We start from the raw sequence: 17,852 nt of genomic DNA, 5'->3' as shown, positions 1-17,852 counted from the left end.
ATAAAAGTAACCACTACCACTCTGGAAAGTTTAAAATATCTTTAGTTCCATGATGGTAGTCTGGTCTAGACACGAGACCAGACTTGTGCTCTGCCACTAACTCACTCAATGGTTTAATTTGTGGCACAGATATACCTTGCAATAGCCACCTTTATAAATTCACTAATTAATTAATGGGAAAGTACAAGGTGATGGTGGCCTTATAATCAGTTGCATTTTGGTCTCTTGAAACCCAGTCTTTGCCCTGGACTCCACTGTCATCAACATGGTAAGGTCGGCATGTTCATGTTGAAGAGGTGTGCTCACCTTCTTGCTTCTTAATGGCCTAAAGTCTTTATCATCTCCTCCTCTTCTAGTATTCTTTGCCTCCTTGCCCACTTCTGTATCTGTAATTCAGGCTCCAGGACCCATACAGTTCTCAGCATCTCTGCTGGGGCTGCCAACAAGAGTACCTAACTTTGGGAACTGATTCTCTGAGGTGCATATCTGTGCAGCAGGAACTATAGCAGCGAGCTTACTTCCTATACCACCAAAAAGCTGTCAGAAGGTAATAACTTTGAAAAGCAGGCCTAAAAATAAATAAATGATATTCAGTGCATCAGATAGTTTAGCATCCAATTGTGCACCCAATATTTCAAATGCCAGTACTATGATTACACAAATATTTGTGCATGCAATTAGCTAATTAAATGCACGTGCATGCAACATCTATATGATTTCTGCATACAGGTATAGCAACTGTCTATGCAAATTAGGGATACAGCTGTGCATGCATTTCGCATCTACAGTTGCATACCTCAACTATGAAAATCAAACCCTATTTTTCAGTTGATCTAAATATGCACAGAGAGTTAGATCGGGCATCAAATACATAGTACTGGCCAAACAAATACTCATATACTCAATTAAGAGAACCTGGTGTAGCCTCATGTATACAGAACAGGGGTTGTCAAAATCACCGATAGAAGTAGTCTGTATGTTTATGACAAGCATTGCAGTTTGACAGCCTCTGAGACCTGGTACCACCAATGACACGTATTCAGAGAACTGTTTTTATATCTCATATACATTTAAATTCCCTTTGCTGTTTCAGCTGCATATGATATTCCCGTTCACTTTGTCCTTCAGCTGAGACATTGCACTAGATTCTGTTCTCATTAATACTAATGTAAGTCAAGCTGATTTATCGAAGATACTTGTAGCATGCAAAACATTAACTTTTAGATGCCAAATCCAGAGTAGCTCTAGTGCATCAGGATTTGGCCCACTGTCCATAAATTTGAATACATTAATTTTAAAAAGTCAAAACAAGACAAGTACATAGCAGTTATAGATATCCGTTATTATCTTTCACCTTTCTACCCTTTGTTCTCTCCCATGCTTTACCCCATCCCTTGTTTTGACGTGTCCAACTTAAACTGTAAACTCATGCACACCCGGGGCATGCTTGAACCAACAAGAAAACAGTCTGAAATTCCTGTGTGGGGTTAAACAACTGCCACATTCCAACAGAGGTAGCTTCATTTCAGTACTGGGGGAAGCGATCCATTTGCAAAGCTAATCCACTTCGCAGTCCACCAGGCTCAATTAATACCTTCAACAGTAAACAATTATTATTATTCAAATTTAACCATTACTAGCACTTTTTACTATTATTCCAGTGAAACACATTCCTTTTGGTCTCCTTGTCTGCAGCATAGGCCTATGATGGAAGATAGATTTTGTTTCATCATCTGTTTTCCCATAGATCACATCAAATGAAATACCCACAAGTGAAATAGCTACATGGGTGATATGAGTGCCAAAAGGAGTGAAGCCAAGTTATATGAAAAGTTTAAAGTGACAGCACCGGAAATGCTGGCCCAAATCATCCAGGTGCTTGCATTATGCCATAAACTGGATATCCATGTGCCACGAGGGGTCAAGAACCTCTTCGAGTTCACGTGGGAGGAGCTAACAGTTACGACACAGAGGAAAGCCATCACTGGAGAGTACTGTCCTGTTGTCCATTTAGTCTCCACCATGGAATCATCTCTCTCTAGCACTATCTACAAGAGCCATACAGGGAGGAAATCTATCCCCAAAGGCACAATGTCAGAGCCCAGCTATCTGTCTCCTTCAGCAGAAAATCAACAAATACTCCTCAAGTTCCAGCGAAGGTCAGTCCACCTGCTGAGCGAACTCCTCAAGCTGAAGATGAAGGCGATGATTGATTCTGTTACTGGTAAGGACATCACAGTTACCTTTAGTTTTCTTTCGCTACATCGATAGAACACAGCAGTCACCACAATGGAACCTGCCCCTGGTCTGGGAAACTGTGCTAGAACCTTTATGGTAACCCCTTGCTCCCATTAACCATGTTAAAATATGATTGTAGCAAGTGTGCCTGTGACCCTAGCATGGAGAAGCCCTTAGATATTCATTCAACCCAGTTATCTTTACATCTGTTCAATGCCTTTGAGCAGATACGGCAATTCAGGTAACTTTCTACATAGTTGTCAGTCATAGAGTTTAAGGCCAGAAGGGATCCACAGATCATCTAATCTGACCTCCTGCACATCAGACCACTACCCACACCTAGTCACTCTTGCACTGAGCCCAATCACCTGGATTAGACTGAAGTCTTACAACCCTCTGGAGAGTAAACTATTGTGTGCCACAGGCAGAGAATGGGAGGGAGCTAGATGCATCAATGCCAGAGGCCCCTGCAATGGCAGAGAACCGATATGGTGAGTGTACCTAGATGAGCCTAGTAAGCAAACACTCCCCTCATCCGCATGCTAGAGGAAGGTGAACCCCCCCCCACCCCACCCGCCGTCAATCTGACCTGGGGAAAACTTCATTCCCACTCCCTAAAATGGTGATCCCAAGCATGTGAGCAAGACCCACCAGCTAAGCATCTGAGAGAGACAATTCTCTGTACTGCCTCAGTTAAACTGATCCAATGTCAAACTTTTCAAATCACATCATTATCAGCTCTTGAGGAGAAAGCATATTAACGTTTCTATGCACTTGTTATCTTAGGGAGAAACTGATTTATTGATAGAAGACGGCATTAACAGGAAGAGACCTCTAATTTTTTTCTACCTGATTTTTTCCCCCTCAGGATGTAATTCCGACGAGGTTACCAGAAAGTTTTTGGAGGCAGGTCAGCTGCTATGTCCCAAGAACCAGGAGGAGGCTGCTGAATTAATGGCACAAGCACCCAAAAAAAGAGGTGGGGATAGAAAACAGTATCCAGGTTTTTGAAGGCTGTGATACAATTGTATCCTTCTTATGGGAAATAAAATAAATAAGCATAATAGTTTGCCTGTATAAGTGTGCCTTTTCTTACAAGGATCTCAAAGGGGCTTTACGCATGCTAATGAATTCTCACAATATTCCATGAAGGTATCCATTTTACAGAGAGGGGGAACTGAGGCACTGAGAAATTACCTGACAGAAAATTAATGGCAGAGCTAGGAAAAGAACCCAGGATTCCTCAGTCCTAGTGCCCTCCTCTGTCCACAGTAAATAGATTTCCCTCCTCTTTAGTACTATGCACTGTACTAAATTCATTATTATTAAGGGCTCCAACCAAGTGTGGGACCCTACTGTGCTAAGCTGTGAACAAAGAAGAGTTCCCAGGCTATATAGACAAGACAGGCAAAGGGCATGGAGAAGAAAGTATAACCATAACCCCATTTTACAGATGAGGCAAAGAGAGATTGAGTGACTTACCCAAGGTCATGCAAAAGGCTATGAAAAGTGGGGAATTGAGCCCAGATCTCCTGAGTCCCAGTCCAGTGCTTTAACCCCAGGAACATCTTTCCTTTCTTCCTCCAGCCCCGGGTTTATGAATCAGGCTGACGAGAATTGTGACACAACTGAGGCATCTGTCATTTCCATAGCTATTTTCGTTTGAAAGTTCTCGGTTGGTTGGTTTTAACTTCTAAACCCTGGTTTCTGCTTAATCCCAGTGTCACACAGCACCTGCAAGCCTATCCCTATTTCCTCCACCATCCAACTAATCCACCAAGTCTCTGTGTCCTGCCTCACCTTCTCACTCGCATCAAAAGAAAACAAACTACCAAAGGCCCCAGGTAAGCGCGATGCCTAGGGAACATCCCACCCTCACCATGAATAGCAAGTGCTTTACCCTCAGCCAAAAGAAAGGCCCATATAGGAGTTTGTGATAGCCAGGGTGGGGGATCCCTCATCTGCATTATTAATATCAGCTTCACTCCTGACTACAGTCTACACAGGCAAATATACCAGCAAACAATGGGAGATGTTATACAGCCTGGGTGAAGTTTTGCCCTGAACTATCTATCTTAGGTACATATATGGCTCCCATGACTATACTAAGTGCCTTACAATCTTTTTTAACATATTTATTTACCCACCCAATGCCCCTGTGAGATAGGTCAGTGCTATTCTCTCCATTTTACGGATGGAGAAGTAAGGCACAGAAAGGCAGTGACTTGTCCAAGCTCATACAGGAGATCTGTAGCAGAGCAAGGAACTGATCCCACATCTCCTGATTTCCTGGCTAGCATCCTAACTCCTGGATCATCTTTTCTCCCCCCATCTAAACAAGCAATCGTCAGGATCTTTTTATTCAAATGAATGTAGCATTGTGTTCCATTTTGGTATTCTACTTTTTTCCCTTCAAGGCTTCTTCCCGGAACCCCTTCTAGTGTTCCCATGTGTGTATTGCATATACTGACTTCTGCTTTATTCCATTACAGGTACAACTGCTCATAAATTTTCTGATGAAAAAGGAGAGAATATTTTCATGAAAAATATTCCCATTTTTCAGATGGCTTTAATTACAGTAGCGTGTAGATGGGATGGAGCAGGGGCTGAAAAGGGTACTATGGCCATTCAGAGACAAGCTTTTATTATTATTTTTTGGGGTGGAATTAATATAGCTTTCAAATAGATACAACTTGTCCATGGTGAAAAAGGGGTTAATGTAATCTCAGCTCCCCCAACCCTTTGCACAGATTCTCAGGGCCAGGGCAGTAAGAGGGACTGTTTAGGAGACTGGCTGCTTTTAGTCTTCGTCTCAACATTTACTTTTGCAGGTTCCCCTAAATTCAAACCTATGCAGGAAGTGATAAATGTTGACCATCAGCATGACCCGTGCCCTGAAGCCAGGCAGAAGCTGAGAGAAATGTGCCGACATATGTAAGCATCTCCAATGACCAAGGCTAAAGCCTAAGGCATGGGTAGGAAAAGGACTAAGTGGTGGGATAGGAACATAGAAAAGTCCATGCCAGATCAGATCTATGGTCAGTCTTGTTCAATATCATGTCTCCAGCAGCGGCCAGCAATAGATATTTTATAGGAAGGCAACCCCATAAGGGACAATTAAGGAATAATCTACCCACAGGAGAAGTTTGTTCCTAATCCATCTCAGTTAGTGGCTGGTTTGAGGGCTCATATCTCTAAAAGTGTTTTTGGCTGATAGGTTTCTCTTGTCTGATTAACTTCTGGTTTCAAGGAAATACGCATTTTAAAGAGTTGTGTTTATCTGTCATACCACTCTGTATTGGCCATGGGCTATAGGCCCTCCCTCCCAGGTAGCTGACTTGAATTGAAAGACTAGAATGCCAGCAAGGTTCTCTGGAAGATAACTTTTCACTACAATTTATTATATAATTAGTGCCTGTCATCCTGAGAATGCTTTAAAGACCACAGAGATTTCAGCCATCTCTGGAATAGAACATAATTTCCAATCTGCGTCCCACAACAGTGTCAGAGGAGGTGAAGCAAAAGGCTAGTTTTTGAAATTGAAACTGCAGGGGGAATTTATGATGACACAATCTGTAATTACCCAAATTGGAATAGATTGAGGATACTATGGTTAAGGCTTCTATTTGTGAGAAATGTTCCCTTTGATCTTTCCTGACTACAAGAAGATAGTTGTTTTTAGACCCTATTAGAAATGAAAAGGGAGGGTGTGGGGAAATGATCAGTATTAGAAAACGGAAGGGGATGAATTCAGTAGGGGAACAGAATATTACCTTCAAGAGTATAGAGTATTACATCACTCAGGGCTAAAAAGAAAATTAGAACTATAGCCAATAGAGTGCTATAAAAAGAAGGAATGGGTGGTTCAGAGAATTGCTAGTGAGGAATGAACTTTTCATGTCTATATTGCCAGGCTGGTAGTTGTTACCATCGGATGGCTAGTTGGTGACCAGTCTCTCATCTGGTTCCCATTGGTTAGATATACACATGACAGAAAATTGGCACTGAAGGATGCCCTTTGTGGTAGTCCCAATAGAGAGGCCAAGAACTGACTGAAAGAGCCCTTGTGATTGAACGTCCCTCTCACTTCTAGAGTTGTTCCCCCCCCAGGGCAGGGATGAAGCACGTTAGCGAGTGGAGAGGCTCAGCAGCAGCTTGCACTGTATCTCATTGTGTGTTATTTGTTTTGTGGATGCATTTCTTTTCATCCGGTACCTTTCAGAAGCAGTAAACTCACTACTTTAAAACAGAGAGAGAGAGAGAGAGAGAGGGGAAAAATTAGTAAGATTCTCTAAAAAGAAAAGTGGGCAGGGCCCTTTCTTGACACAGGTGTCAAAATTTTTTTTTTAAAAAGCCTGACTTGTACAGTAGTAATTTCAAAATAAATGCAGAGGGCCAGACCCTCAGCTGGTATAAAGCAATGAAATCAATAGAGCCACACCTGTTCATGCCAGCTCAGGGCCTTGCCCCCTGGCCTCGTGAATTTGGAATGTTTCAGAGACAGACAATTTGTTTATTCCTATTCACTTTAGAGAGGAAGAGAAGGCTGCAATGAAAGCAAAGGGCCATACAAAGCCCCTAATAGTGCGAAACTATGCCACTGTGCTCGGGTCACCATCCATCACCTCTAGGAAAGGTGGGCAGATGGTCCCACTGCCAACAGAACGCAAGCCTAAACCACCAAAGCTCTATTTTGCCTTTCCTGATGGGACAGCATTTATTTTGTATCCTTCTATTGAAACCAAGGGAGAAGGGTGGGTTATAACAGGATTTACAGGGAGATGCTTCTTCTGTGCCACTCCACAGCCATGAACTAGTCACTTAGTATCTGGCCTAGGCTCTCCCGCCACTAATCCCCCTGAATCACATAGTAGCAGCACAAGTACCATTGCCTTTCCTTGGTGAAGTGTCAAAATGTACAGTACACAGTACAAAGAATGAGTTGCTGAGGGAGTGACGCTTTCGGATTAGTTCTCTATGGATGTCCAAAGAGGAACAAAATATTGTAGATAGTTACTGAATGCTCATACTAAGGAGAAATCAACCCCTGGTATATCCTAGAGGAAAATAGTGTTCATCCATGATTTAGATATTTTTTAGTGAGGGATTAGGAGGGGAGGATTTATAGTGGCAAGATTAATAGAAGCTAAGGGCGACTGCCTTCCAGTGTGTCTTGAAATGGAAGAACAGTGCTTTTTCATGGGTCTAAGAGAAAATTTAGACTGGAAAGTGATCAGATTTAGTCAGGTGCACACACACACATACATTTCTGACTATTACACACCCTTGCATTTTACATAACAACCCAGGATAACATAGCTGAGAGAGAAGATGAGTTCTCCAGGTGCTTTGAGGCTCAGTGGATTCCTGCAGGCTACTTTGATCTGATTTCCTGTAAGCAACCAATGACAGATTAACCTTTCCTATTCCCTCAATTGAAACTAAATTGTGCCACCCTTCCAACACTGCCTACTGCATTGATCCAAGAGATTGGAGAGCCTAATGGGTTCTAATAAGAGGTGTGCTCAAGCCATGTTGGTGGAAGCACGGTCTATAAAAGCATTGTATAGCATTTGGTTTGGTTCTCTCCTGACTGCTGGATGAAGTCCCATGTTTAGGACCTAATCTCCCTCTGATTGAAGTCAGTGGGAATTGGAGAAGGTAATTTGCTTTTTCCATGTGAACATAAGAACGGCTATGCTGGGTCAGACCAATGATCCATCTAGCCCAGTATCCTGTCTTCCGGCAGTGGCCCGTGCCAGGTGCTTCAGAGGGAGTGAACAGAACAGGTAATCAGCAAGTGATCCATCCCCTGTCTACCATCTGGTCCTTACATGAACCATTGCTAACAGCTAGAGATGGGTGAATGCCAGAAGACTCAACCGTTTGGTTTACCAGGCACTAAGAAGCTCAGATACTCAGCCAAACCTCACCTAAGGCATCCAGATATCATTGGCCTGCCAAACTGTGATGTGAATCTCATGCGAGCAGGTGATTTCTAGGGCTTTTTTCTGGGCTGGAAAGAAAAGCCCCTTTTGCAACATTTACAACGGTCACACTTAAAATGTTTCTATTCATTTGAAAGATTTTACTGGCCAGAGAGAGATTTCTATTATAACTGGTAGAATCTCTCAAACTGGTAGAAAGCGCAACCACTGGTGGCACTCAGATGCCGGGATGATTGGGGTAGTGTAAACATTTAGGTTAGATAGATGGAATAGATTAAATTAGATTTTGTCCCTTTTGCTTCTGGTCCTAATTATGATCAGGCAGCTCAAAGACATTTAAGGTATTATTATTCATATGGTAGTAGCACCTGGGAGCCCCAGGCATGGAGCAGGACCCCTTTGTGCTCGGTGCTGTACAAACTCAGAACAAAAAGATGGTCTCTGCCCGAAAGTGCTAACAATACGCTTTAGTACGTTTAGAAATGTGACCAGGGTGTTTTGAATCCCCAGATAATTCCAGTTCAGGTTCAAAGAACACACCAAGTTTTGGATCCATTTTTGTGCTACCCAAGCAAGTTTTCCCAATGCTAATTGTAGGCCGGTGATTTTCACTGAAAACCCCTTTGCAGAGCATAGCTGGAAACATTGGCAGTCAGCTGTCATTCATAATTAATAACCCCGTCCATCCCCCAAAAGACCCTGAAATTGTTGGGGATAGTGGGGAGAAATGCAGCTTCTTGCCCAGCATAATTTAATTTTCATAAATTAAACTTTCAGTTCCAGTCCTTCAGGGAGTTCACAGCCTGTTAAGAGGCAAGGAGGGAGAAGAGTACTGTCTGAACTACCACTGAATCCCTCACTCCATCTCTGAGGCAATTTCTGCTCACTACCTTTCAGCTCCTTTGTAGTTCAATTTGTGGTTGTTTCACAAGAGCTCATGTTCAGTTTGACCTTTTGACTGAACTGGAAATTAAGAATTTAAAGCTCCTAGTCAAAAAATTCATATCATTTCTCTAGTTTAAATGAATCCATTCATCACGTTTTATCCAGTCTCTGCTTTCTAATACCGTATATAAAACACAAAGGGCTCATTTGGCGACATGCTTCCTTTTTTTATTCTGTTTCTAGCTCCTCGCTTTGGTTAATAGAATCAATTGCTGCAGTGTTGGTTGTGAAGACGTCAGTGAATTAAGCCCTTAAAGAACTGGTGCTCAAGCGAGAGACACCCTGTGCTCAGTCAGACAATCTTTATTCAGCTGCCTGTGATTCAGCCTAATCTCTAATAGTTTAGCAAAATGCACATATCATCAGTACTAAGGATGGAAAGGCGCTTTGGAAGTATTCACAGCCAGGATCTGGTGTTTTCCACTATGCCAATGTGCTATATAATGGGAGTAATTGGTAGCATGACAGTAACTTTGTAGCTGATAGTTATTTCTAGATGGAGAAATTGCTCTTATGTTTTTCTGCACACAAAGACCCACCCAATTACCTTTCAGGCTGAGTGACTTATTTTAGCATCAGAAAAGCAGCAAGAAAGAACAAAAGTAAAGTTTCCATGCAAGAACATGGTGTATGTCACCCTCTTTGTGACAGTCTGCAGCAGAACTGATTGGAAAATGATTTTTTTTAAAACATACATGATTTTCATTAACATTTAAAAAAATCATTCTGGTCAAAATTGTCATTTCAAAATTTTGACGTTTTTTAAAAGCTAAAACCCCCACATTTTTTGGAAAACACACCACCCAAACACCCAAAAATGTTCAGGACCAAAAACATGTAGATTTTTGACTGGAAATTTTCAGGTGTTTTGTTTTCTGATGAAAAATCAACCATTTTCAAGGACGCAGACACGCTCTGCAAAAAATTTCATGTAGTCAATTTTCTGTCGAAAAATAGTTTTGAGATCTTCATCTAGCTCTCATCTGCCTCAACCATGAGAACACAATGGCTACTGTCTCTACATATAAGCAAAGTCCTTTGAAGTACATGAGAAAAGGCATTACAGTTTCCTAACTACAGACACCACACTCATTATTTATTTTAGATATTGGTGTTGTTCATCAGTAAAGCTGTCAATTACAAAAGACATTTTAACAAACTCCTTGCTCGCTAAGAAAATTCCCTTTTTCCTTAATATTACAAAAGTTTGATCAAAAGTATAGCCCAAAATCATAGATCTCATACTGTGCCCTGAATATTGTCAAACTCTGGTTCTAGTGGACACGTGAATGGAGCTGGTTCCAGAGATGTAGGGCAAAGGTATTCACTTAGAGGCTATTATGTGGTACAGAACTTATGCTTCTGCCAGGGTACTGTTAGGTACTGTGAGCTTCAGGAAATGGGGCTAGTCTGGTGGTGAGGGGAGGAGGGGAACAAAACAAATATGATTGCCTTGGGAGGCCAAAAATGTCTTGGGTACTGTGAGGTCCAAATGCAAGAACTGGAGTTGGTGCTACTTATAATGTGGCAAGATGCAGTTGGACAGAGCATCCCAGAAGGTCTCTTATATATAAGTGTTGACAGTACTTAACAGTATGTATAAGTTACCCAACAGGAAATATTGCTGCTTGCCAGTTCCCCGTGTGCTGTGTGGGAAAAACAATCACCCTTCTCTTTAATAATGCTCCAAGTCTAGCTCTTTTGGCCTCTTTTATAGCTGACCACCAGGCATGTGTGCGTTATTCCTTCAAAGCCAGGTGAGTGGATTTTAACCTCCTTCTATAGTGTAGATAATATGTATACGGGGGGGAGGGAGGGGGCGGAATACTGATGCCCATTCAATGAATGAATCCTGGGAAATGTGGGAATTCAACACCTCTGAAAATCAGGCCTGGGGATCTAATTTAAGTAATTGACTGAGTCCCCTACAACCGGAAATGGTGGCTTATTGCACTGGTATAGATGGTGGTGGAAACAGTGGATGGAGCAGTAAATGATACAGTGGCATGTATCAAAAACAGACTGAAAGAAACAAGAACCATAGCTCTAAAACAGAAGAGCATATTTCGTGAGAGAACTTAAAATATTTGCAGCTAGCATTGTAACCCGTGCTTGACATAAAGGGAGAAATCCTATTAATGCCTAGTGGATGCAATGACTTTCTTTTACAGGTGCAATCCTGTCAGAGCACAGAGCTGACACATGGCAACCCCAGGGGTTTTAAAGCATCCAGAGGGGTGATGGCAATGGGGCTGGGGGGAGAAGTCTTTCTAAACTGTAACATTTCATGGTCTGAGGACTTGCCAGTGCTCTCGGATTTTGGTTTTTAATACTTTATGATTATTTATTTATTTGTATTACCATAGCACCTAGCAGCCCCAGACTTGGATCAGGACCCCCTTCTCTAGTGTATCAAACAGATGCTGCTTGTCTTTACTTTCAAGGCCCTTGCAGGCTGTCAAGGCTGAATCCCCACTCTGTCACTCCAAGTGCAGGAAATGGGGGCCTGCAAGGATTTTAAAAATTAATACTTGCCATTTCCGGTTTGTATTAAACTCCCAAGGTTACAGCTTCTCTCTGACCTTGGCTTGGTAAACTCTGCCACCACCCAAATGCAAAAAAACCCCTCTTTGAACTCAGGAAGGAGCACATGGGAATTCCTTCCTGTCGGGTACCCTCAAGCCCTTTCACACCCTCCCCTCCAGGGAAAAGCTGAGAAAGAAAACAAAGGACATTAGCTGTTTCCATCAGCTAATCAAACAGCATGTGCACAAACCTATTAGGACACCAAAAATCCAATCCTGTTCTTAAAAAAGGTAAATTTTATTAAAAACAAAAAGGAAAAAAATACATATGGCACTTAGGCTTTTTGCTAGATCTTAAAAGAAACAATTACAAAAATTAAGCACCCAAAATAGCTTTCTTGGGGCTTCAGCTTAAAGGTTACAAGCAAACAAAAGCATCTGGGGTTAGCACAGAGGAGATCCACAAGCCAAAATAAAAAATAAACCTGATAGTGTCTAACTAAACATTCCCTATCCAAATAATTTCTTATAGGTCTGGAAGATGAATTTTCATACCTGGTTCAAGCCTTATACAGCATTGCTGCTCTGTCCCTGCAGCCCAGAGAACAACAGACAAAGGGAAAGTTTCTTTCCCAAATTTAAAAGTTCTAGCCTTCCCATTGGCTCTTTTGATCAGGTGCCCACTCCTTTCCTTTTACCTGTGGGCTTGTTAACCCTTTACAGGTAAAGCAAGCAGAGAACAGACACCAAGAGGGATTTTACAGCTAACTGGCTGGCTGGGTGTGCATAAACTGGGGCTACCCCCTCTTCATTTATCACACAGGCCTTTCCCCATCTTCTGCTCTGGACATTCATTAGACAATGTTGCCATATCAGTTCAAGAGGTGTTCAAGGACATTTTAATTAATTAGTAGGTTATTTTGGTGGGTTCTCGTCAGTTTAGGCCTCAATCCTGCAAACACTCAATCCTGCCGACAGTCAGCCGTGGGGTCACTGAACAGCTGGCCAGGGGTCAGCCCCGGGGCCGCCGAACAGCCACCGCCAGAACAGCGGCAGCGGTCAGTCCTGAGGCTGGCAGAGCAGCAGTCCCCAGCCTGCGGACCAGTGGCTGGGGTTGGGTCAGCCCATCTGGGGCTGAAGCAGCAGCGGTCAGCCCTGGCACAGGAGCAGTGGTGGAGCAGGAGCAGCTGCAAGCCCTGGCAGTGCTCTATTTGTACCCACAGGGTATTTTTAGTAAAAGTCAGGGACAGGTCACGGGCTTCCATGCAGTTTTATTTTGTGCTCACAACCTGCCCCTGACTTCTACTAAAAATATCCATGATAGAATCTTAACCTGACCTATTACTTATTGTTTATGATTATCATCCCCATCATTCTTTCTTTAAGAAAGATAATTAATTCTCATGACCCTTAGTCTTTGCACAGAATGGTACTGGTGCTTATTAATGGTGCATGTAAGAGTTTAATCCCAGTGGGTGTAACTGATGGTTACAATGCATGCCATAACTCAGGTAGAAAAGGTCATCAGAGAGCTGAGCAATGTGTATGAAAGGGAAGGGGAGCAGAACAGAGCAAAGCTGTTGAGTAGTGAAGCCCAGGGTTGCACTGGTTTTATGTGATTCTCTGTAAGAATGTAAAGATCTTTGTTGAGAATTCTCCCCTGAGTGTTGGATGTTTATTACTATCATTCTACCCAATCAACACAAAGTCTAACAGGTATTTCCCCTTCTGTCCTGCCCAGCTGTTCACTTGCACTGATGATGGATCTTGAAGGAGGAGCAGTCAGGGACAGAGATGGATATTTGACTCACAAGTGGAGTTGGGCTTCAAAGACCCAGACTTTACAGTCTTTAGAATTTCAGGTACAAAGCTGAACTCTTGCTAAGTGCCAATATTCACAGACCTAACAGAGTCAAAAATGAGGAACATTCCCAGACTATAGAATAGCTCTCTGTGTAGTGTGGTTTTGCACCAGGAACACCTGTGATCCTGTCCGAATTCTTCTGTTCCATGTGATGATGGTAAATGCACTGTGTTTTATTTCTGCCTATTCCCTTTGATACTACTTTTGCACCCAGTCTTAACTTGCAGATTATTTCTAGTTTATCAAACCTGCAATAATATGGCTTGGAAAGATGTAACTTGAAATTTCAGTTTCTGGCTATAGCTTCTTGAAAAAGATGGATTTGCAGCATTATTAGTTCGAAAAGAAGCTGTGTGCCACCAGACTGAGGAGACCTTCATAAATTCAGCTGAAATTTTCAAAGCCTCCTAAGGGATAGGGGTGCCTAATTCTGATTACTGTTAATGGAAGTTGGGGATTGGTTCTGCTTTGAGCAGGGCGTTGTTCTAGATGACCTCCTGAGGTCCCTTCCAACCCTGATATTCTATGATTCTATGAAATTTGGCATCCAAATCACTTATCTCAGCTGAATTGTTTAAAGTTAACTCAGATAGGACAGGTTGAATGGACTGAAGATTTGTGAACCAGAAGCTTCATTGGTTTGTGCTCACTGAAGAAAATGTAGCTGACGCTAGGCTATCTCCCAAGAATTAATTACCCCATGATTCTAATTTGTTTCTGTTTGAGGGTATTCTCCTGGAAAACTGCAGACTAAAGCCCAAATCCTGTGAGATGTTGTTTTGAGCACCCTCAACTTCTGGTCTGAATGAAGCAACTGTACATGTCGGAAGTCACAACCCTGTGGGGCTGTGACAAATTCACATAATTTAACTTTGAGGAGTTTCTCATACTTCACTTCATTTTACAGAACCCTCTGCATTTCTTTTTAGTCACAGTTTTGACAGAAGAGAGATTTTCCCATCAAAATCATTTGAATTTCTGCATGTTTTCAATATAGGAACCTGCCCTTGATTAACAAATGAACTCAGTTTTGCTCTAAGGAGGCATAAACCCTGGCAAAATGTGTTAGAGGCGTTTCACAGACCTGGGAAGCTGTCAGGTGAAGAGATGGATAAAAATCTCCTGGAGTAGCATGTAGTAGGAAAATAGTGGCAGCAAAAACTAAGGCATAATTTACCCTGTCCATTATCTTCCTCAGATAAATGAACAGCTAAAACTGAAGGTACTTGGTCAAAATTCCATTACTCTTTCTTTTTCCTGTTTGAATGAGACCGTCAATATGTCTTTGTCAAGAGCTCCATGTGCACACACACCCAAAGCTGACAGACGGGTAAGCAGCAGTAATGTATGTATGAATTACATCCGAGAGGATGGCTGTTGGGTGCCCAACTAATTGCTAACCAGTTTTAAATTAATTAACCAGACATATAATGTAAAATATGGCTAAAATATTGCTGTTTTCACTGACCTGGTAGCCTATTTACTAGAGTGATAAAATAAGGACAGATCCTAAACTTGAACCAAACATAAAGCTTGTTTTGTATAATGGAAGCCATTAAAACTCTCAGTGTTTGTTCATCTCTCCCTCTCTCAGGCTTTTCAAAGGTGCATGTCACCATGAGACACAGTGCAATTACTAAAAAGCAATAGAGGGTCCTGTGGCACCTTTAAGACTAACAGAAGTATTGGGAGCATAAGCTTTCGTGGGTAAGAACCTCACTTCTTCAGATGCAAGAGATATCTTACCCACGAAAGCTTATGCTCCCAATACTTCTGTTAGTCTTAAAGGTGCCACAGGACCCTCTGTTGCTTTTTACAGATTCAGACTAACACGGCTACCCCTCTGATACAGTGCAATTACTAAGGAGCTATCTCCTCTTCTAAGAATAGGAAGGGACCATAGTCATTGCAGGGGACTAGAGGCAAATGTGGAGGTTTTAATGGTGTCTACTCTAATTTTAGATAAGTTCAGTTAATATTTTGAACTATTGTTTTGCATGTGACTTTGCATTTCTTGATTTTGAAGTGGACCAGAAGCAGAAACGATTCAGTATCAGGCCTGATCCTACATTCCTTGTATACCCCAAACGCCCCAGGAACTGTCAGACTGTACTGGTGCTGCACCTGGTGCAACTGAGAAAGGGGCAAAGATAACTTTTTGCTACCTCTGTCCCCCCGATCCAGTGACTGACCTGGTATCTGATGCTTCATGGCCACACCAAGTTGTGGTCAACTACAACAGAGCCCCCCTAGGGTTGTTCTTGCACCCACTGTTGGCCGGTGGGTGCAAGAACTTTGGCCACCATCTTTCCCTGACCTTGCTGCCCTCTACGTAGGGATTGTGAAGAGGATGAGTGTAGAGTCCTTTTACCAGTTCTGTTCCACCCATGGGTTCTTCTTACCCTGGCTTTCTGGTTACAGTGTGCTGCTGAAGCAGTACAAAGGAGCAGAGGGAGGGACTGCAGGAGGGAGCTGAAGATCTGGCTTTGGGTGTGCAAAAAATGCAGGATCAGGCCCATAGTGAGGCATAAATGACCTATTTCTAAATGACGGGGTGTCCGAGACATCCTTTGCATTTGTAATTCTTAGACTGTGAGCTCTTCAGGCAGGGAAGGTACTTATTGCACTGTGGTATTTCTATACTAACAATAATCAGCAATATTTCCCACTGACTTGCAACCAGAAATGCTAGAATTCACATGAGAGGGCGGTTTTCTTCCAATTTCCAGCCTCGTTTCCTGATCTGAGGGGGTGTAGCTAAACTGTGGGCTATGTTTCACCCACCCTTCCTATGCACTAGTGGTGAAATTTACCCCAGGACAAGGGGGCTAGTGCCAAGCCTTATGCACTTGAAATCCTGTGTTAAGGGTCTGTCTGAGTGGGGCTTTTTATGGTACATAAGTAGGTAGTCATCAGGAATAAACCTTGCACGGGACCTCTGTACTGGAGTGAATTGCCCCTAGCCTTAGGCATTAGAGTACAGTGCTGGTTTGCTTGCAGATGCTTTTACCTCAGGTTTTGACTTATCAGCAAAAGCAAACATTACATTTAAGGAAAGTAGATAAACAATACATCCCCGTTTTAAGACTGGATGTTTTAAAATTGCTTCCCAAGGCTCCCATTGACCTTTGAAAAGTAACCCCTAGGAACTACATTGAAACCTGCCTTAAAGACAACCCTCTCTTAAGACTCATTCACAGGTCCTTCCCTAAATATTTATATTGTGGATGCACTTTTATAGAAAGACAATCTTTCAATTAAAATGCTTTATTAGCCCAGAGGCTGCCTTCATAGGCTGCCTGAGCGACATATTTCTCCACCATTTGGTGTTAATTGGGCCAGACTTTATACTTAGAATTCATCATCCTCCCAGCTGGCATTTTTGTTTTTACTGTTTTCACTTTTAGAAGACAGATAAAATATAAAGGTTTATTCATCATACAGAGAGGAAATCTGTCAACTTCAAAACCAAACAGTATGTGGCAAATAAATACATGTCTTTACTTGCTGCTAACCTCTTAGCCAATTTAAGCTGAAATAATGTTTGAAATCCCATTTACTTTTAAAATCTTTTCTTTGCTCTCTCGGTGACATTTTTGTTTATGGTCAACTTCATTTTCAGGTTTTCAATGCTGAAAAGGCAGGACTGCAGGGGAATGTTTATTTGATGGGAAAACGAATGTTACCATTGAATTAAGAGAGGGTAAAATCTTGGAAGCATTTTTAGTGGTGATAGATTTATAAAAGCTTGTCTAAATTTTGGGCCTGATTATAGTGTCCTTTAAGAACTTTAGGTTTGGTGTGGAATGCTAGCTTCATTTTTCTGGTATCTGAGAATGGGCCAGATCTTCAGGTATAAATTAGTGTCACTCCATTGACTTCAGTTTTACACTAATTGGGGATCTGGCCAATTTAAATCACATATATGTAGATGCTCGACATTCTGGATAGCTTTCAAAATGTTCTTGCTCTCCATGTTTGAAAATGCAAGTTTCACTGAAAGATATAAATATCTATTAAATATTTAAAAATCTATTCTCACTATTGTCAAGGAGAGTTTGCATTCAGTAGGAAACATTCTTCGTAGGTCAGTGCTGAGCCAATATGGAACTGTTATGCTGTAGGAGGTCATAGAATTTAAGGCCAGAAGGGACCACCAGATCATCTAGTCCGACCTTCTGTAAATCACAGGCCACCAACACCATGCAGCACCTGCTCACTAAACCCAACAACTGAAATTAGACCAAAGTATTACAGTCCACAGCAGACTGGACTATTATGTGTCACAGACAGAGAACAGGAGGGACAGGTGCACCAATGCCTGAGGCCCCT

General features: G+C 42.1%; 1 protein-coding gene across 1 annotated transcript in view; it reads left to right on the top strand.

Moving 5' to 3' along the window:
- Window positions 1–1,794: 1,794 nt before the first annotated feature.
- The window catches only part of C7H3orf20 (chromosome 7 C3orf20 homolog), a 52,881-nt gene continuing 36,823 nt past the window's right edge, over window positions 1,795–17,852 (top strand). Inside the window, exons 1-8 of the mRNA XM_054033333.1 lie at window positions 1,795–2,224; window positions 3,107–3,217; window positions 3,960–4,082; window positions 5,070–5,172; window positions 6,771–6,962; window positions 10,736–10,888; window positions 13,398–13,518; window positions 14,719–14,850. Coding sequence (XP_053889308.1) covers window positions 1,795–2,224; window positions 3,107–3,217; window positions 3,960–4,082; window positions 5,070–5,172; window positions 6,771–6,962; window positions 10,736–10,888; window positions 13,398–13,518; window positions 14,719–14,850 — 1,365 coding nt within the window. The remainder of the gene's footprint in view (window positions 2,225–3,106; window positions 3,218–3,959; window positions 4,083–5,069; window positions 5,173–6,770; window positions 6,963–10,735; window positions 10,889–13,397; window positions 13,519–14,718; window positions 14,851–17,852) is intronic.

This window comes from Malaclemys terrapin, chromosome 7, assembly GCF_027887155.1.
Source record: "Malaclemys terrapin pileata isolate rMalTer1 chromosome 7, rMalTer1.hap1, whole genome shotgun sequence".
NCBI classification, from domain to species: Eukaryota; Metazoa; Chordata; order Testudines; family Emydidae; genus Malaclemys; species Malaclemys terrapin.
This window is presented reverse-complemented; position numbering and strand designations above follow the sequence as displayed.